The 22,101-nt window shown below is 40.4% G+C and overlaps 1 protein-coding gene across 28 annotated transcripts in view; it reads left to right on the plus strand.

Annotated features, from left to right (window-relative positions):
• Positions 1-22,101, plus strand: part of LOC141381325 (glutamine-rich protein 2-like) — a 50,692-nt gene that overhangs the window by 24,845 nt on the left and 3,746 nt on the right. For 3 of the 28 annotated variants that reach the window (XM_073945222.1, XM_073945224.1, XM_073945223.1), the window contains 11 exons: positions 1,718-1,841; positions 2,297-2,557; positions 5,015-5,137; positions 7,329-7,403; positions 7,492-7,656; positions 8,207-8,325; positions 9,484-9,549; positions 10,617-10,718; positions 12,930-13,079; positions 18,455-18,620; positions 20,575-20,686. In XM_073945222.1, the coding sequence (XP_073801323.1) occupies positions 1,718-1,841; positions 2,297-2,557; positions 5,015-5,137; positions 7,329-7,403; positions 7,492-7,656; positions 8,207-8,325; positions 9,484-9,549; positions 10,617-10,718; positions 12,930-13,079; positions 18,455-18,620; positions 20,575-20,686 (1,463 nt within the window). Of the gene's footprint in view, positions 1-1,717; positions 1,842-2,296; positions 2,558-5,014; positions 5,138-7,328; positions 7,404-7,491; positions 7,657-8,206; positions 8,326-9,483; positions 9,550-10,616; positions 10,719-12,929; positions 13,080-13,281; positions 14,823-18,454; positions 18,621-20,574; positions 20,687-22,101 lie in introns of those variants that run through there. The other 25 variants (XM_073945225.1, XM_073945227.1, XM_073945226.1 and 22 more) reach the window with 11 other exon arrangements.

Below are 22,101 nucleotides of genomic sequence, written 5' to 3' on the forward strand. Positions count from 1 at the left end.
ACATCCTTAATTTATACAGAATTAGTAGTATAAACACAACTGCTTCTACAGACACACACTCAAATATCGGTTCAGTACTCAATATCGGCCGATAACCTGAGCTCAGGTATCAGAAACGGTATCGGGAAGAAAAAAGGGTATCGGAACATCCTTAATTTAAGCAGAATTAGTAGTATAAACACAACTGCTTCTACAGACACACACTCAAATATCGGTTCAGTACTCAATATCGGCCGATAACCTGAGCTCAGGTATCAGAAACGGTATCGGGAAGAAAAAAGGGTATCGGAACATCCTTAATTTAAGCAGAATTATTAGTAAAAACACAACTGTTTCTACAGACACACGCCCATGTATCGGTTCAGTACTCAATATCGGCCGATAACCTGAGCTCAGGTATCAGAATCGGTATCGGGAAGGGAAAAGGGTATCGGAACATCCTTAATTTATACAGAATTAGTAGTATAAACACAACTGTTTCTACAGACACACGCCCATGTATCGGTTCAGTTCTCTGTATCAGCCGATAACCTGAGGGCAGGTATCAGAATCGGTATCGGGAAGGGAAAAAGGCTATAGGAACATCCCTAGTGAATATTTCAACTACAAATATTTTACACAGATTTTTAACACTTAAATTAAATACCCTGCAGAATTCGCTTTCAAAACATTCACTTCTGTTTTAAAAAATATGATGTAATATATTCAGAAGGCAATTTTCAGTTCATCCTGTTTCAGCTCAAAAATTCACTTCCATAAATTTAGTGGTATGAATTCCAGGAAAAGCAACAGAGTGCAGAGTAACCATCTCCAGCTGCTCTTTCACCATGATCACCATCATCATCATATTTGTCAAAAAATATTAATATTATAATATGAAAATGTATTTAAATATAAAACTCGTTAGTTAATTTTTTGGCATATCTACTGGTTTAAAAATCAAGTGAATGTTGAAACAGCAGCTGAAGATCATGACTCTGTACTCTACTATTGCTTTTGCTGGATTTTTTCAGACCCTAAACCACTGAATTTATGAAAGTGAATTTTTGAGCTGAAACAAAATGAACTGAAGATAGCCTTTTGAATGTTCTGCATTATATTTTATACAGAATTAAAGATTTTGGTTGTGAATTCTGCAAAGTAAATATTTGTGGTTGAAATATATGATCCCACTTTATATTAAGTGGTACTTACACTGAAATGAATAATTTGTTCCAATGTACTTATTGTGTAAATACATGTTTCTACATTGTACTTATGATCGATTAAATAGATGCATGTAATTACATCTTATCAATTATACTGCTCACCATCCTTGAACCCAACCATACCACCAAACCTGTTCCTATCCCACCTCAAAAGCACCAACAGTGTTCTTCAATACATCATGAACACAGTAACTACACTATATTTTTGTTGATGTAAGTGCACAGCAGTTAAGGCCACCTAATATAAAGTGGGACCAAATATTTTGAAATATAAGTTCAATTTCAGGACCTACAAATGCAAACCCTGGCTATTAAAGTCATTAAAATAAAAGCACTTGTTAATTTTTAGTTTTTTATGAGTTAGTGATATTCGACAAACTTTTTACGTCAAATACTTTTGCCATTTATTTTGTTCCATACCATGCAACATTATGCATGCAGTGATTAAAAAGAAATGCTAGTGAAGGTTTTGAGCTCACACACACACACACACACACACGCTCCTGCAGGGTCGCAGTGCTGAAGCTGGATGAGAAAGTGCAGGTTCTGATGAGGGAGAGGTGGCAGAGAGACGTGGCAGAGCGGGAGAAAGCGGACCGGAGAAACAATGAAGAAAAACACATACAAGAGCAGGTCAGACAGACTCAGCATCTCCATCTGTATACCTGGAACGGATATTAGATACACAATGTATGATGCAGCGTTGCAACTTTATAACTGACATGACACTGAATGTGGCTCCTTTCCTATAGGCTCTTGATTAATCACATAAATAATTAATATATTTATTTTTTATATATATATATATATATATATATATATATATATATATATATATATATATATATATATATATATATATATATATATTTATATATATAAATATATATATATATATATTATTATATATATATATATATATATATATATATATATATATATATATATATATATATATATATATATATATATATATGTATGTATGTATATATAAGAAAAACACCAATGTTTGTTTTTTAATTAGACAAAACTGTGTAAGATATATGAAATTAACATTATCTTTATATTTTTGTATGGTTCGCCTTCAGTTAAACAGCCTCAGGGCAGTGATGGAGGATTGGATGAGCTCCTCGTCGTCCCATTCACAAAGTCACCAGCAGGAGGCAGACTTGTTGAGTAGAGTCCCAGGACAGGATCAGGGTCAAAGGTCAGATCAGGGTCAGAGGTCAGGTCAGGATCAGGGTCAACAGCTGACAGCTCAGGAGGTCAGTCAGATCACCCAAAGTGAGGACAAACCAAAGGACAGGAGCATTCACCTCACCCACCAGCAGCACAGGGACAAGAATAAGGTACACTATACTATGTACTCAAAGTATGTACTATTTCTGTGAAGAAAACGTACATACTTTTGAGTGTGTAACAGAAGAGTATGCGAGATTTGGGACATACTACTTCCTTGTTGCTTGGTTACACGTTATGCCAATCATCTTGTCACATTTCTTTCATGTTTTATATCCTGTCAGCAGTGATTCTCAAACTTTTGTCATTAAGTACCACCTCAGAAACAAACTGTCTCGCCAAGTACCACCATAATGACAAGGCTGATTAATTCCTATTATTACTAATATTTATTATTGTCAGCCACTTTAAACATTATAAATAGTTTGAGCATTATTAACAAATAGTAACCTATTCATCAAAACCTGGAAATGTTGCAACCCAGGCTCATTGTGAAAACGTTGTCCCATGGACGTTTCTGGAGCGGGAGGTACCTATTTTTGCAGTTTTTGTTTCTGCGAATTTGCGAGAGGCCGCTGTGCGCGATTCTTCGCATCTCGAACATCTTTCGCAAGCGCCGTTCACATCCGCGCTGGTTTTTACGTAACCCGCCAGAGGCCGCTGTCGAACGACCTTCCGTCTGTCTGTCTGAATGACAGAATGATTGACTGTGCGACCGGCCAATCGGCTGACCCACCCTCCTCCTTCCCTAAACCCAACCAACAACGATTTACAAAAGCCGTCCAGAAAAAGAAAAGCCCTCGTTTGATTTTTACCATGCTTTCGGATTTTTACCACATTCTCACCCTGATATGAACTTGTTCGCTTTATTTTTTGAATTTTATTTTTGTTTTCTTACCTGATATCTGGAACCGCTCTTCCCCGGACTCAAACTCGGTCGTCGTCGTCGTTGTCGTGGTCAGCTTCTCTCTGTGCCTCGAGTCCACCGATGTACACAACGAGCTAACCGGACAAACTGGTTGCAGCGGGAAAGCCCTCCACATGGAGGTGAGCGGCCGGCCGGCAAGCGGCGAAAGGAACGGCATCACACCGCCCCCGCAGTGTTCGCTTAAAAAATGAAATGCAGCCATACGTACCTCTAGCTACGTATTTCGCGGTCTCCAGAAACGTCAACGGGACTACGTTTTCAGAATGAGCCTGGGTTGAAATGTTGCTTTGACCTTATATAGAGGCTTTACAGTAAGTCATCATATTCACACTGTATTTAAACCATTTTAGATCAATTTTAAAGATCTGCTTACTGCGCATCCTTAACAGTCTGTGTGTCAGAAAAGTGAGTGATCATATGCAGAAGTACACTGTGTGACCATTTCATACGTGATTTATCCATTGATACGTGTGGAAATTGATTTTAGATCTCATCTTAAGTGCACCATAGAGTTTGTGTTAACCGTACACTGAGACTAGCTTTAATTAGGCTTTATTCTAGCTATTTATTTGTTTTTATTTATTTAATGGCTTATTATATCCTACGTCTAAGCTTCAAGCAAGGCGAAGTTTGACATTTGAATCACATCCAGATAAATTAGCCTAAATCTGAGGTAACAAATTTACCTTGATTTACATGTTAAGCCAATGCAAAGATGTGAATAGACATCCTGTGGTGTTATTCACACGAATGAGTTGGATTGAACGACGTGCTTAATGTGAATTAAGCAGCACAAATTGAGCGTCAATTGCTCGAGCTGGAAATTCTGAACTTTAGCAGACATTTGCACTACGTTAACCAATCAGGAGTTTGCTCTTCTTTGGGTGTGATTATGATGTCCTAAGGGAAAATCCTCCTGCTGACACCGGACAACAGCTCATCAAAATAGGCTTGGCTCAGTCGGAAGCACCGCTGAAGGCCTCCGTCATCCAGGTATAGTTTCTGGAGGAATTGATGAACTCACAGAGCTGGATGCACCGCTGAATGGATCTAGTGGACTTAGACATGACGCCGAACAAATCTACAGTGTTTTTCAGCCTTCCAAAAGCACATAAAGCACAGCTACTCTTTCAATAAAATCCATGTTAGCCATTTAGCAATTAAACTAGAGTCACTGGCCTGCCCATGACGTAATTCCGTGTCTATCGTAAGTAGTTTCACTTGTGAATGAAGCAAATTTGACACGCGAATGAAGTGAGTAATTGTTCACACATCTATTTCAAATAGCGATATTTATTCGCACATGCCGCATCTGGTGTGGACACAGCATTGAACTCTGCCCTCAGTCCTGCAAAGTTTATTACCTGCTTCAGCAGATCTGCTTGTGTATTTTATACGCTCCTGAAAAGCTCGATCAGCTGCTTCAGTGTTTAAATTTGGCTGAGCTCCAAAGGACAGTGGACATCCAGGAGCAATGTGTAAAATGTGTTTTTGTATCTCAGTGAATACATGTAAATTATCCCGAGAACAATCCCTGACGTGGCAAATACCAAAAAATACTGTGATGTTAACTCCATGCTTAGTTTCAAAGCACTTCACGGGACATTTAATACCAGGTTATGCTTGTGTTTTTCTGCAGAGCACTGGTCTGCTGCGTGACGTCCAGGAATCCATGCTGCAACTCCAGGCCGAGTTTGAGAAACTCCACAGCACATCAAACCACCTGATGGAGGAACACCACAACAAGCAGACCCACATTGATGTGTGTAACATTTCTTAATTCTATCTCCTAATTACACTGTGAATAATATCTGTCCGCGTACTGAGCCTTGGGGTACTCCATTGTGCACTTATGATACATATTATGCTTTCTCATTTAATGCCTCAAACCCATATATCTCAAGATATATACTATATATATATATATATATATTTATATATATATATATATATATATATATATATATATATATATACGAAAATTAGCTCTGTGTTTATCAGTGATATCCCCTAAAATCATCATTTACGGTGTGAAAAGGTCCAAGTACAAAGCCTTGGTGTGCTCCATAAGTGAACTTGTGATCGATATATGTTTTTTCCATTTACTGCTACAAATGTATGTGAGACTCACCGGTCCTATTACACCCAACCCGGCCTGAGCTGGGATCAAACCGCCGATTTTTTTGCATAGGAGTCGGTTTGCTCTAACAAGTAGGCTAAAGACCATGGCCTCTAGCCTCTGTCACTAGAGCACCTTTAGAGGTCAGAGGAGTGAGGTTTACCTGCATAGCACTTTGCTAGCTGGCCTCCGTTTAACTCACTGCCCTAAACCTCACTCCTATCCCGGACGAGCCCCCATGTGTAACCCACTGTTCTATCGCGAGAAACCCGATCTGAGCTAGGATCGAACCGATAATTTCTTCCATGGGATTCGATTGCTCTAACAAGGAAGCTAAAGACCGTGGCCTCTAGTATCTGTGGCTAGAACACCTTTAGAGGTCAGAGGAGTGAGGTTTACTGGCATAGCACTTTGCTAGCTGGCCTTTATTTTACTCACCCTCCTAAACATCACTCCCATCCCGGACAAGCCCCCATGGTGCAACCCACCAATCTAATTGCACGCAACCTCATCTGAGCTGGGATCGAACTGACAATTCCTTGGATGGGAGTCGGTTGCTCTAACAAGGAGGATAAAGACCATGGCCTCTAGCGTCTGTCACTAGAGCACCTTTAGAGGTCAGAGGGGTGAGGTTTATTTGCATAGCACTTACTAGCTGGCCTCCAGTATACTCACCCCCCTAAACCTCACTCCAATCCCGGACGAGCCCCCATGTATAACCCACGGTTCTATCGCAAGCAACCCCGTCTGAGCTGGGATCGAACCAATGATTTCTTCCATGGGATTCGATTGCTCTAAGAAGGAAGCTAAAGACCATGGCCTCTAGTATCTGTGGCTAGAACACCTTTAGAGGTCAGAGGAGCTGGCCTTCGTTTTACTCTCCCTCCTAAACCTCACTGGCATCCCGATGAACCCCCATGTGTAACCCACGGTCCTATTGCACCCAACCAGGTCTAAGCTGGGATCGAACCAGCGATTCTTTGCATAGGAGTCGGTTGCTCTAACAAGGAAGCAAAAAACCATGGCCTCTAGCATCTGTCACTAGAGCACCTTTAGAGGTCAGAGGGGTGATGTGTACCTGCATAGCACTTCACTTGCTGGTCTCTATTACACTCGCCCCCCTAAACCTTACTCCTATCCCGGACGAGCCCCCATGTGTAACCCAAGGTCCTATTGCACACAACCTGGTCTAAACTGGGATCAAACCGGCGATTCTTTGCATGGGAGTCGATTGCTCTAACAAGGAAGCTAAAGACCATGGCCTTTGGCATCTGTCACTAGAACACCTTTTGAGGTCAGAGGAGTGATGTTTACCAACATAGCACTTCGCTAGCTGGCCTCAGTTTTACTCACCCTCCTAAACTTCACTCCCATCCCAGACAAGCCCGCAGTGCAACCCACCAGTCTAATTGCATACAACCTCGTCTGAGCTGGGATCGAACTGACAATTCCTTGGATGGGAGTTGGTTGCTCTAACAAGGAGGCTAAAGACCATGGCCTCTAGCATCTGTCGCTAGAGCAGCATTAGAGGTCAGAGGAGTGAGGTTTACCTGTATAGCACTTCACGATCTGGCATCAATTACACTTACCCCCCTAAACCTCAATATCAACTCTCATGCAAAGATACAACCAGCGATTCTTTGCATGGGAGTCGGTTGCTCTAAGAAGTAGGCTAAAGACTATGGCCTCTCATGTTTGTTGCTAGAGCACCTTTTGAGGTCAGAGGAGTGAGGTTTACCTACACAACACTTTGCTAGCTGGCCTCTCAACTCAGTAAAATTATTAACACAAAACATTACAAAAAAGATAATATGTGAAATTGTGGCTTTTCTAGCATCTCTACAAAATTGTGGAGGAATTGGGTGTGAAGAAAGCTGACAAGGAGCTGGTGGAGATGGAGATTGAAATCGTGAGTTGCATCTTTCTTCATTTCATAAAGAATCGTCAGACTGTCACATTTATTTTAGTCAGTGGACGCCATGTTTTTTGCTCCTCAGAAAGCAGATAAACAGGCTCTGGACAACAAGGTGAGCAGCATGCAGTTCGACAGCATGACTGAACAGCTCAATAACATGCTGCAGGAGCTGCTCAGTAAGATCACTGGTCAGGAGCAGGACTGGAACAAGGTCATCGAGAAGATCTCCACCGAAATGGACTCCAAGGTGAGAGATAAAAGTGATGATGACATCAAAACAGACTTTCAGTGCCTTCCAAATAGGATATTGTCCTCCGAAGGGAACTTTGAAGTGTCATTTAAGTGTCATCCTTCCTATAAAATGAGCCTATAAACTTTCAACTTTAGAAGTCAGAAAGGGTCTTATTTTTCAGTTTTGTGGCAAGCTGTGGCAACATAAAAGGAATTAATGCATGAAAATAATTACATCTAGCAATGGTCTCAAACTAAATTCCTGGAGGACCACAGCCTTATGTAACCCCGCCAGTCCTACACCATCCGAGTCTGGATGCAGACTCGGTGCAGTTGCATTCTGATCTGCATGCAATGCTTTTTAATGCCCACACCGAACCCAACCCCTAACCCTATCCCTCACAGTGACATCACTAGCTTCATTGAGTGACATTTCAAGTCTGAGAGATGCAGATGCTGTTGGAAGATTCTAATGTCACAATCCAAAAATCTTAATAGGCGTCATTACATTTGAATCTCAAAAACCCTCTCTACTTCAATCATGATGTGTGTGTGTGTGTGTGTAGCTGAACCGCATAGAGTTGGATCCTCTGAAGAAACAGCTGGACGACCGCTGGAGGACCATCCATAAGCAGCTGCAGACGCCTCAGATGCCCGAGCAGGAAGACGCCGCCGGAATTAGGAAGTGAGGAACCACTTATGAACTAACAAATAATTAGCAAATATTATATATTGAATCAACAAAACCACTTTTATATCTAATATATGTTGTATTTAGAGGTGAAGTTAAAATGATCAGCCCTCCTGATTTAATTATTCAAAACAATATTCATAAATTAAAGACGTAAAATCTTACATCTTTCATTTATAATCGTCTTAAAGGGTCTTACATTTTACTTATCTGCAGAAAGCCTGTAGAAGGGAGTTACTTTCTGCAGTAGCTAAATAAAACGATAACACGGTAGTTTAGGTCACAATTCACAGTGTTAACAAACCAATAACTAACACTGCCAGCTTTTGCAGATCGCTGGAGAACACTCTCTATCATTCTCCCAAACTACACATCTGACAATGAACTGGACTACATATCCCATCCTGCACTTCACTTACACACCAGTCCCAGTTCAAGACTAATTACGTGGACACACTACACACATCTTTGCAGAGTCTTGTTTACACTGTAGTGAGCAGTTCTAAACTGTACTTTTGACTCTTGTTTGCTTACTGTTAATGTGTGTTTCGCCTCCAAATCACTTTAACTGCTCTTTATATTGCTCCCGTGTGTCCCTGTTTGAACTTTTCTTGTATGACCAATCTCCGAATAAAGCTGCAAATTGGATCCAACCCCTTTCGCCAACACAACTCATTATACACACATTTATCCAGCACATTTACATTAAAAAAACAATATAAAAGTAGCATGTTGGAAAAGTAAAAAATGCATTTTGTGTGAACGGCCCCTTATTTTAATTGTTATGTATTTTCAATGTTAACCTATTACTTATGTTTAAGTCAAAACGTATGCTTAAGTCACTTTTCCTTCATACCAAAGAGAGAAATAGATTTTTGTGTGTTTTTATTTACACTGTTTTGTGTGTGTTTATTCCTGTTAGTACCGACAAAATGTATATTCATTAAATCCCTACTTCCAGTTGCTCAAATTTTCCTTTGCTGATGCATTCAGAGCTGATTTCATAATGCAACACCAAATAAAGATTGCTTTGTTGCTGAAATTGTGCATCAGTCATGACCTGAGATACCTCCATTTGGCTAACATTATGCTAGTTGTATATAAATCGACTGTATTGACTGTGTATATGTTTGTGTTTTTTTTCCCCCAAAGACAATTAGTGGCCCGCTTTCACTGCATCTCCTGTGACCGTCCAGTGGAAATGATGACGCCAGGACAGTACGTAAACATTCATCACATCTCTGTCAGTATTCTGTCACAATTCATCAGTTCCAACATGTGTTATTCAATATTCAGTGTGTTAAATTGTTGGTACAAACACTACACTGTAAAAAAAAAAAAAAATTACGATTTATTTCCGGCAGCTGGAGTGCGCAAAAAAAAAAAAAACGTAAAATGACGGCCGTTAAATTACAGAAATTTCCTTAAATTTTTATTTCTGGAAAATTTCTGTAGATTAATGTTCGTTATTTTACTGTATATTTTTGTAATTTATTGGCCGTTATGTTTTAAGTTTTTTTTAACAGATATTAAATTAAAGAAATTTCCTTAAATTTAATTTCTGGAAAATTTCTGTAGATTAATATTCGTTATTTTACTGTATATTTTCGTAATTTATTGGCCATTACTTTACGTTTTTTTACAGATATTAAAATACAGAAATTTTCTTAAATTTTAATTTCCGGAAAATTTCTGTAGATTAATGTTCGTTATTTTACAGTATATTTTCGTAAATTATTGGCCGCTATTTTACGTTTTTTTACGGATATTAAATTACAGAAATTTCCTTAAATTTTAATTTCTGGTAAATTTCTGTAAATTAATATTCACTATTTTACTGTATATTTTTGTAATTTATTGCCTGTCATTTTTTTCCGTTTTTTTTATAAATCGCAAAATTTAAATAAACCATAAAATTAGGATTTTTTTTTTCAGTGTAGTCCAGATTCTCTAAACAAAGGAAATCCCATATTCAAGAGTTCACACTTAATTGATGATTGTTTATGAAGCTAGTTTGGCATGCTGTCCCGGGAGAGAGCCCTGAGCTCATAAGATCCTCGAGCCCGGGGCTCCCTCCCGTTTGCAAGGCGAGAGGGGAGTTTGAGCTCAGGTAGATCTTTATTTCTTTACAACTTTATTTGGTAACACTTTAGTTTAAGGAACAATTCACAGCAGTTACTACTGGCTTATCACCTGCCTGCTATGAAGACCGGAACTGTTTATTAGCACTTATAAAGTATGATCATTAGGATTAGGCGTCTCTGGTAAACTCTGAGTGTTTGCAGGCACCTGATGTCTCTTCCATCGGCTCCGGGTCTGCCGTCACACAAGTCCAGCCGGCCGTACACTGTCTATGAGCTGGAGCAGGTGCGACAACACTGCAGGAGGTGAGACCCTCACACACGTAAACACACACACACACACACACACACACACACACACACACAAGCACTTCACTCACAGATTCTGCAGACACAAACTCTCTAAAATACACACACATGCATACAGGAGGTGAGATGATCACTGCTGTAACACTGCTCGTCCACAAGGGGGAGTCAACACACTGACTTCACTGCAGCAGTGTTGGGGGAAGTTACTTATAAAGCAACTAGTTACTGTAATTAAGCTACTTTTCTGGAAAACAAAAGTAAAGTAAAAGATTACCCATCATTTTAGGTCATTTAATTACAGTTACTTATAATGTATTTGCCTTAAATGCATTAACTAAATACTAAATAAGATTAAGATCCACATTCAGAGAGGCAGAGCAGTTGTGTTCATATATATGCATGGCATGTGTGAAACGTGCTAATTCCAAACACTTTGAGTCTTATCTAAAATGTAAAATTATTTCAAATAAAGAATAAAATAACACTAAAAGGTCCTGTTTGGCTCAAGTGTAAGGAATTAATACAGTCCAATTTCTGTCAGCGCATTGAGAATTACAGTATGTGGAGTTTAAGCAGTATTAAGTTGAGTATTTAATGACTTATTCGGCAAATAAGTCACTCTTCAAATTAATTAGAAAAGTTGTTTAAATACAAAGTAAACAGTGTAATTAATAATTAAATACTGTTTTGGAGTAACACACACACACACACACACCTCACTGATCTGTATGTACAGCAGGCTTTTCTATTCCGTGTTTTTGGAAGTGAGAGTGTTTTGGCACACTTGAGGTTGTGATGTTTACAGAACAAAATATCAACCCAGATACTGTGGGCCTTGTTTTGAGGGGGAAAAAAAGAAAACAAGCACTTTTTCTGACCAAAACATTTGACTGAAGCTTTGTTTGCTCAGACTGTGTCAAAGAGAAAAGCAAGAAGTAGAATCAGATATACAGCTGGAGTCTAAATTCTTTACCCTCCTGTATATTTTCCTCATCTTCTGTTCAACGGAGAGAAGACTTTGTTCAACACATTTCTAATCATAATAGTTGTAATATTTAATTTCTAATGACTGATTTCTTTCCTCTTTGCCATGATGACAGCACATATTAGACTAGATATTCTTCAAGACACTAGTATTGAGCTTAAAGTGAAAGTTAAAGGCTTCACTAGGGTAATTAGGGTAAAGTTAGGGTAATTAAGCAAGTCATTGTATAACAGTGGTTTGTTCTGGAGACAATCCAACACTAATATTGCTTAAAATGCCTTTAAAACTATTAAAAACTGCTTTATTCTAGCCGAAATAAAACAAACAAGACTTTTTCCAGAAGAACAAATATTATAGGAAACACTGTGAAAAATTCCTGAATCTTTTCATCATTGGGAAAATATTTAGCTAAGAAAAACATTTAGAGGAGGTCAAATAATTCTTCAACTTTAAGAGTGAGGAGTTTTATAAAAGTGCAACGCAAGAGCAAAAGCAGTTCCACAGAAAGACAGCAGTGTTGTTAATCAGTTATAAAGATCAGCTCACCTAGAAACTGATATTCTGTCATCTGTAAACCCTTAGTCATCCCTTTTTTTTCAGCGAAAAAGTAATTTAGCCACAGCAACTAATTGCACCCAACGCTGACTGCACATTAGCTTTCTTAATTAGCTGATTTATTTCACTCTGCATGGCATGCAATCGAGAAACAAGCTTGTACATTGTAAAAAAAACATCCGTAAAATAGCAGTTTTTCTGTATTTTTCGATTCATGCTTTTATTTTCCCTGTTTTTTATGTTTCTGAATTGCATTATGGGATCTTGATCTTTTTTTTAACCTTGAAAAGCTGTGAAAAAGTGACTTTTATGAACATGCTTAATAGTTTGCAGTGCTATATTGTCTGTTTTGGTGTTGTATATTACACTACAGACACCTTGTAATAAACTGCAGCACATTTCCTGCTATTTCACACACTTATTTCTCTAGATATAGTACATTATATTATTTCACATGACTAAAATGTCACTAAAAGTCACTTTGTTAAACTGTAGAGTTGATTATTCAACATCAAAAGTGGACAGAGCAGAGACCAACATCCCATAATGCACTTCACCACTGTAAATAAACAGAAAACACAGAAACTGTTAATCAGTAAGCATGGGACTGGAGCTGTAGATCAGTGTTAATGACGCTTTAGTAACTTCAAAGTGGCTTGTTTTGACAGAAGCATGGCTCAGGGAGAGTGCAAACACATAGATGCGCAGCTCAGTCAGTGTCCCACATCCAGGACAGAGCAGCACTCGTACAGACGGCCCGTGCCGCAGCAGTTCAGTCTGGGCCCGGTCAGGAGGAGCAGCCGCAGTCAGAGCAGACAGTGAGTTTAACAGACATCAGAAAGAGCCAACACAGGCTCATTGTGAAAATGTACCCCCGTATACATTTCTGGAGAGTGTGAATTATGTAGTGAGGGGTACTTATGGCTGCATTTTGTCTTTAAAACGAATGCGATGAAGTGGAATGATGCCATTCCTCTTTGCGCTTATCTTCTTATGGACGGCTTTTCCCGCTGATACCAGTTTGTCCAGTGGCTCATTGTGTACATCGGCGGGCTTGAGACACAGAGAGGAGTTGAGCGCAACAACAGGGTTCAAATCTGGCGAAGGAAGATTCCAGAAAGCAGGTAAAGCAAAAACGAAAGCCAACAAATAAAACAAACAAGTAAATAACAGGGTGAGAACGTGGTAAAATTTGAAAACGTGATAAAAATCGGGCGAGGGCTTTTCTTTTTCTGTATCGCTTTTTAAAACACTATCGGTTGGGTTTAAGGAAGGTGGTGAGTGGGTCAATCTGTGCTTTTGAAAACATTATTGGTTGGATTTAAGGAAGGAGGAGGGTGGGTCGGTTAATCGGTCAGTCAGTCTGTCGACAGCTGCCTCTGCTGGATTTACGTGAGAACAGCAGGCGTGAATGACACTCGTAAGAGAAAGTTGAGATCTCGAAAAGCAAACAGAGATCTCTGATGGATTTATAAAAACAAAAACTGCAAAAATGTAGCTTCAAGGACGTATTTGATGCTCTCCAGAAATCTACACAGGGGTACATTTTCAGAATGAGCCTGGGTTGCAACAAGCACAGCACAGGGAGCTTTCAGTCTACAGACCACTCAATGCTTTGAAATGTTTGACGTAATCTCAACTGAAAACATGAAGAGAGGGCAGAGTATAGATTAGCCCCTCCCCTTTAAAAAAACAGCCAATAGTGTTTCATTTTATCACAGCTCTGCCAGTGAGTGGTTGAGCATCAAGTGCATCAAATGAAAAGCCAATGAGAAGAAGGGGGTGGGGCATGTGAGATGCTAGAGAGCATTTGATTGGTCAGGAGATTTGAGGTATGAGGTGATACTAAAACTACTTTAATTTCATGGGACCTTTAAAAAATGACGGCTCTTTATTTGTACTGACCCACACAACCTTTACTTTGCATAAAAAGGTCTTTATTGTGAGAAATGGGTTCGGATTTTAGATTATTTTGTACAGTTTTTAAACAGTTTCTCAATACTTGGGTCACTTTTGCAAACCAAAGAAACCTTTTTCTTCGTTAAATGTTTCGTTAACCCTAGTACCATGTGAAGAGTTTGCAAGCCCAAACTAAGCAAGCCAGTGGCGAAAAACAAACTTCTATCAGGATTCAACGCTAACTATTTTTTTTTCTACTGGCTCAATCAGGCCAGTGGTTCAGATTTTTACTTGCCCTGCCAAAATTTTCACTGGTCCCTCTAAAAAAGTAGTTAATAGCCATTTATTATCCAATATCTTAAATAATGTGTCTAAAGCTAAACATTATTGAATACATACACGGCATCATGTCAGTTGTCAAATTTTGTGAAAATCTATCTATTGAATTAATCAAAATATTAAAAAAACCTTGGCTAGAAATATGCATTATAGGCTTAAATTATAGAGAGAAATAACAGATGAACCAGTGTCGTGCCAAGAAACACACCTCTGCCGTAAAATGCACCGCCTCTGAAATGTGCATATTAACTTAAATTGATAAAATAAAAATTAATAATAGCGTCATAACAACTAATGACAGCGACTGAGGTAAGTTGCATGAATGGAGCCCTTACCTTACAGAAGATGTATATTTAAATAAATAAATAGATTTAATTTAAATACAATACTGATTAGGCGAGGCAGTGGTGCAGTAGGTAGTGCTGTCGCCTCACAGCAAGACGGTCGCTGGGTCGCTGGTTCGAGCCTCGGCTCAGTTGGCATTTCTGTGTGGAGTTTGTATGTTCTCCCTGCCTTCGCGTGGGTTTCCTCCAGGTGCTCCGGTTTGGGTAGGCTAAATTGTCCATAATGTATGAGTGTGTGTGTGTGAATGTGTGTGTGGATGTTTCCCAGAGATGGGTTGTGGCTGGAAGGGCATCCACTTGGCGGTTCATTCCGCTGTGGCGACCCCAGATTAATAAAGGGACTAAGCCGACAAGAAAATGAATGAATTAATGCACAATACTGATTAGATTAATGAAAGTGAATTGTTTAATGTGTGGTTTAATTGAAAACTAGAACAATTTTATGTTTTATGTTTCTTAAAAACCCTCCCAAAATGCCTAACTTTAGAGAGCGGCTCATTGTATTAGTGTATGTATTTGTATTTTTCATTTATTTGTAAACCTAGATTTAAAATACGTTTCACTTCTTGTTCTTGCTTGATCCATCAAAATAATAATCATTTTAGCCCACAGTTTAATCAGTTATGTTTTTTTAATGTAGACTGAGAATGCTAATAAAAATCTATAAGGGGGGTCCGTGCATTTTACTGCACAACATATTCACATATGCCAGACGAACCACACTAAATGAGTGAACGAGACAGGTCTCGAAACAAACGTCTGGGTGTGAACGCACCCTAAAGGCCCGTGCACACAGAGACATTTTTGCTGGCGTTTTCCGTCAACGTTTAACGCCTCGTGAATAAACAAAGGGCGTCAATGTAATCGTGCACACCAATGTGCAAACACCAGGTGCAAAAGCGTCATTTTTTAAAAAACGGCTCGTGCTCGTTTTTTTGTTTTGGCGCGCCGTGTTAAAACGTTCTCCACCAATCAGATCGGCACTTTTGATCACATGCACGGAGCTGCTGAAGTGACAGTAAACAGCACTTGGAGGCGCTCAAGCGCAAAACTGTCAATGCGAGCGCACATTGAAGAAGTTGCCCAGAGCCGATATGAACGTGGAGCTGCTTATTGCTCTGTGAACAATAATCATTCCTTCAGTCAGTCAGTCTTTATTCATTTCCCGAAGGCAGTTTGGTTGCAGCATACAAGCATGTCACACACAATACACAAAAGTACATCACACATTACAAATTCTACCTTAAGTTTAAAAACTTTACAGCTGATGGGATGAATGAAAGTTTAAAACGATTTGTCTTACTAATAGGAGTTCTGTATCAAATACGGGAAGAGAGAAGATTAAACTGGTGGTGCACAGGATGGGAATCATCTGACAGAATACTCTGAGCTTTACTCAAAACTTGTCTCTGGTATAACTGAGCCATGGGCATCTGTTTTTCCCCTGTTATTTTTCCTCCTGGGTTCACAATTTTCTCCAAACAACTCTTATTTGTCACACTTAGAGAACTGAACCAACAAAGCAAAGAAAAAGATAACAGTGACTGAATGTATGAACTGTAATCATGCACATGAGTGATTTGTCCATACCAAAAGATCTCAATTTCTGTAAAAAGTATAATCTTTGTTGCCCCTTCTTACACAACATATTAGTATTAGCAGAAAAGGACAATTTATTATCTAAAACAGTTCCCAGATACTTATACTGATCAACACTCTAAACATCCACTCCATTAATACTACTATAATACTAGCTCGAGTCACCAGTAACTTTAAAGGGTCATGACACCCCCCACTTTCGGTTAAAGTCTACTTCAGAATTTTTTCAAAAGATGCATGATTAATGGGTGTGGAGCTCCGCAAGCATCGGGCAGGAGTGGGCGTGGCCAGCAGGGGAGAAGGAGGGGAGCGAATAACTGTTGTTGTGAGTTAGCTCACAAACTGAGACACAAACCGTGAGGAGACGCATGAGTTTATAGTTAAAATGCAAAGAAATAAACAGTAATTTAATGCCCTGCAATATTTGTTATTCGTGATTTCATATACACATAACCACAATTTATATCATTATAAAGATAAGTGTGTTCATGTAAACACTATGAGGATTCTCCCTCGATCCCCGTGTCTGAATCATAGATCTTGAATGCAGACTCAGTGCAGCAGGTCTCCTGGCCTGTCTATTTTAACCATTAGCCCTGCTGGTATATAGAGGATTTAGGCAAACACAGCAGCACGGTGATGTGTCTGAATGTGAACGAACTCCTGTTAAAAGTCAACGTCCGCCATTCTCCAATTCGCGTGCTGCTCTCCCGACAAAAATGCTTGCAGCACACACACAGCTTTGCTGTATGATCAGCCCTGACAAGATTGCGGGGATAAAACATGCAACAAACCCCGTGGATCATGGAAACAAACACATACGAGCCTTCATGAACGGCTACGTGCCGTGGGTCTGTGTCTCACTCACAGCTTGCTTGAAACTAACAGGTCTGCCTTGCCTTCGGAAAGCACGTGCTCTCATGAATAATTAAGCAGCCGGCTCTTCTCATAGGATAAGAAAACTCGGCTATGAATAATAATGAGAAACCGACGCGTCATCATTGCACTTGCAGTTCTGCGCTACGTTGCCGATTTTGATCCCGCCCCAAAAATCATTTTAAACCCGGAAGCTGAAATTAGCTGACAAAAGCTCAAAATTATCCAGTTTCCCCCACAATTAAAGCTGACAGCTGCTAACATTGTCTTAACTGATGATCGACACACAAAAATCTGTTAATATAAAAAAAAGTTTTCCAGGGTGTCCTGAACCTTTAACAACAAGCGTGTGAACTTCCTCTCCTCCTCTTCTTCTGTGTTACAAGCCGGTGTCGGAAGCTTAAAGTCGATTAGCGCCATCTAACGTCAAGGAGTGATTTTGCATACTCGTCTGCTTGATGCCAGTGAAAATCGATTGGGTTTGAATGCGGAAAAAGGTCTTGTAAAACGCTGACGATAAACGCAAACGAAAAGCGTCCCGGTGTGTAGGCTGTATTTGCACACAATTGACAAGCAGTCGCAGCCAAATTAAACGTTAGTGACAAGGCAGCACTGGTCCAATTGGGCCAGCAACCATCCTGTCTAGTGTCCCCAGTGTCTCGGCTGTGATATCGGGCTGTCCTTATTGTCGGGTACTGCCAATTAAAACAAGTGCTGCAGAGTGCTGTCCAACGGAGTCTGGTTTCGCTCAAGGTTTTTTCCTTCAGTTTCATCAATTGGTGAAGTTTGTTCCTCCACTGTCGCCACTGGCTTGCATGGTTTGGGAGCTGCTTATCGATGGATTTGCTCTTCAGTGTTTGGACTTTCAGCTGTGAAAATTAAACCACACTGAACTGAACTAACCTGAACTCTTTACTAGAACTTCTGTGTTCAGCTGCTTTGACAGTGTACATTGGAAATGCGCTGTAGATGAAATGAATTGACCTGAATTATAAAGTGACCTACTGAATGTGTTGGGAAATTCTGGTGATGGCAAACAGTACTCTGTAGGGAGCTGGAAATGCTTCTTGTGTTGCAGCCCTGTGAAACCCTGTTTCTTTTATAAGTGTTGACTTGTTTTGTGGGTCGTTGTGCAGCGAGAGGATCCCGGAAATGGCGGACTACAGTTACCTGTCCCGCAGCTGTGGAGGCAGCCACACGCTCACCTACCCCAGCCGCCGATACACACGCCTGCAGCACATCACACACCTGATCCAGAGCCAGGAGGAGAGCCGGCCCGTGTCCACCGGCCCACCAGCACAGGTCTGGGACGCTCAGAAGCTGTTTCCATACATCTATTTCTGTAGAATAGGGCTGCACGATGTTGGAAAATCCGATATTGCGATATTTTATTTTGCAGCAGTAAATATTGCGACATGAATACAGTTTCACGAGATAGTTTGTAAATAGTAAATAGCACTTTGTTTGCTTTGTTTTGTTTCGTATCTAGTCCAAATATTAAAATTAAAAACTTAAATGCCAAACATCGGTTACAATGGTGCCAGCAGTGAAAATCTAAGATTAAACTTGTGAGAGCTGTTGTTTAGTTTTATTGGTGATTCCTAATATACAATTGAATTAATTTAAGGAAGCTCAGAGGATTTGATGTTTCCCCATTCAAAGATGGCCGCCAAGTGAAATGGCCCGCCTCAAAGTGACTTTGCCTATTTTTATGCACATTTTGGAAAAATGCAGAATTGAAACACCAGGATGTGCATGGAAAAAAGTACGAGTGGAAAACATTCTTTATTTAATAAGAAAAAATGTCCATAGACCATACCTGCCAACAATTTTTCCTGGGAGCCTCATATTTTTTAGACCCTTCTCCCGCCCATCTCCTGTTTTGTTATGTCTCCTGGAAAACTCCCAGAATTCCACATTTTACCTTTTAGCACAGTCCCCTTGTGCACCGAACCCAACGCACAACCATTTATATACCCGCATATACCCGCACCCCGCTCTCCAGTTCGCGCGCAACTACCCCCCCCCAATAGATACAATATCCCGGATTTTATGATTATAGTTTATGAATTTAAGACAGTGTAAAGACGTTTACTGAGTAAACTCCCGCTAATGCATCAGTAAAGTGATGTGATTTTGTTTGAACAGATGATGATAAGATAAAAATGTGCATGATGGGACACAATAATGGACAAACCAGTGTTTCCAGCACTTTGTACAAGATCCGGGATGCTGTCTTGCTCATTTCTAAAATCTCTCAGCCGTCATCACTGTGCTTCAGTAAAATTATTCTATTATTATTCCCTCCAGAACTGTCTTGAGCATCTGTCTGCACTCCCAAAGAGCGTCTCACTCCTAAAAAAAACAACCCAGGCTCATTCTGAAAATGTAGTCCCTCCCGTGGATGTTTCTGGAGACCGCGAAATACGTATTTGTGCAGTTTTTGTTTTCGTGTAAACCCACCGGAGGCCGCTGTCAAGTGACCGTCTGTCTGACTGACTGAATGATTGACTGGGCGACCGGCCAATCGGCTAACCCACCCTCCTCCTCCTTCCCTGAACCCAGTCAGTTTTACCGATTGACCCGCCCGCCCGCTTACTTCCCCTAACCCAAGCAACAATTTACAAAAGCCGTCCAGAAAAAGAAAAGCCCTCGTCAAAAAGCCTGTTATGAACTCGTTCACTTTATTTTTTGGATTCTGTTTTTGTCTTGCCTGATTTCGGGAATTGCTCTTCCCCGGACTTGAACTCATCGCCGTCGTCGTGGTCACCTCCTCTCTGCGTCTCAACTCCGACGAGCTAACTGGACAAACTGGTTGCGGCAGGAAAGCCCTCCACATGGAGGTGAGCGGTCAGCCGGTGAGCGTGAAAAGAAACAGCGTCACACCGCCTCCTATCGTTCGCTTAAAAAATTAAGTGCAGCTATACGTACCTCCGGCTACATAAATCGCGGTCTCCAGAAACGTCCGCGGGACTACGTTTTCAGAATGAGCCTGGATTGAAAAACAAAACCCCATTGCATTTATTGCACTTCATCTTCGTCTTCTGAGGTGCAACTTATTTATCAGTGAAGACAAAACATCACAGTGGCCAATCCCAACACACTTAACTACATTTCTCTGACTCATATTTGTTCAGGTTTAGTTCTCTTTGTCTTGCTGCGTTATTCACAAGTATTTCATGTAATATTCCAGCTTTGTGCATTAGTTTAATTCGCATCTTTGCTTGTGCTGACCTGTGCGAGTGTTTCTCCTCAGGCTGCAGAGGTGAACATCCTGGGCTTGAATGGGCAGGTTTACAAGGGCCGAATGAACAGCAGAGCAGTGCGGCTCCCGGAGTCACGACTACCCAACATCTCTCCTCGAGAAGGCAAGAGCACACCACAATCCCAGAGCACACCACACAGAAACGGAAACACTCACATGAATAAATACTACAGTCATTCATAGTAAATACTGTAGTGTTTCTGAACCATGGATACTATGGTAAAGTACTCGAATTATTCTGTTGTGGGGATTCTACAGCTGCTCTGGTAACACAACAACCACAGTGACAGAAACAAATGACCCAGTACTGGAGTTTTCTACAACTGTAGTGTGTATTGTACTGCAATCTACATCTCGGTTTACTGTAGTAAAATCCAATCACTGGTGACCAAGACAGCAAATCTTTGAAAGAGTCGCGGTACCCAGAGTACCCAGTCCTTTAGGGTGGAGCTATCAGTCCTTTAGGCCGGAACTAACAATCATTTAAGGTGGGACTATTAGTCTTTTAGGGTAGGACTATCAGTTGATTAGGGTGGGACTGCAGTCATTTAGGGCAGAACGATGTCATTTAAGGTGGGACTGTTAGTCTTTTATAGTGGAGCTATCAATCCTTTAGGGTGGAGCTATCAGTCATTTAAGGCGGGACTATTAGTCCTTAAGGGTGGAGCTATCAGTCATTTAAGGCGGGACTATTAGTCCTTTAGGGCGGAGCTATCAGTCATTTAAGGTGGGACTATTAGTCCTTTAAGGCGGAGCTATCAGTCATTTAAGGCGGGACTATTAGTCCTTTAGGGTGGAGCTATCAGTCATTTAAGGCGGGACTATTAGTCCTTTAGGGTGGAGCTATCAGTCATTTAAGGTGGGACTATTAGCCCTTTAGGGTGCAGCTATCAACAGCTATCAGTCATTTAAGGCGGGACTATTAGTCCTTTAGGGTGGAACTAACAATCATTTAAGGTGGGACTATTAGTCTTTTAGGGTGGAGCTATCAGTCATTTAAGGCGTGACTATTAATCTTTTATAGTGGAGCTATCAATCCTTTAGGGTGGAGCTATCAGTCATTTAAGGCGGGACTATTAGTCCTTAAGGGTGGAGCCATCAGTCATTTAAGGCGGGACTATTAGTCCTTTAGGGCGGAGCTATCAGTCATTTAAGGTGGGACTATTAGTCCTTTAAGGCGGAGCTATCAGTCATTTAAGGTGGGACTATTAGTCCTTTAGGGTGGAGCTATCATTCATTTAAGGCGGGACTATTAGTCCTTTAGGGTGGAGCTATCAGTCATTTAAGGCGGGACTATTAGTCCTTTAGGGCGGAGCTATCAGTCATTTAAGGTGGGACTATTAGTCCTTTAGGGTGCAGCTATCAGTCATTTAAGGCGGGACTAATAGTCCTTTAGGGTGGAACTAACAATCATTTAAGGTGGGACTATTAGTCTTTTAGGGTGGAGCTATCAGTCATTTAAGGCGGGACTATTAGTCCTTTAGGGCGGAGCTATCAGTCATTTAAGGTGGGACTATT

The sequence above is a fragment of the Danio rerio genome, chromosome 3 (genome assembly GCF_049306965.1).
Source record: "Danio rerio strain Tuebingen ecotype United States chromosome 3, GRCz12tu, whole genome shotgun sequence".
Classification (NCBI taxonomy): domain Eukaryota; kingdom Metazoa; phylum Chordata; class Actinopteri; order Cypriniformes; family Danionidae; genus Danio; species Danio rerio.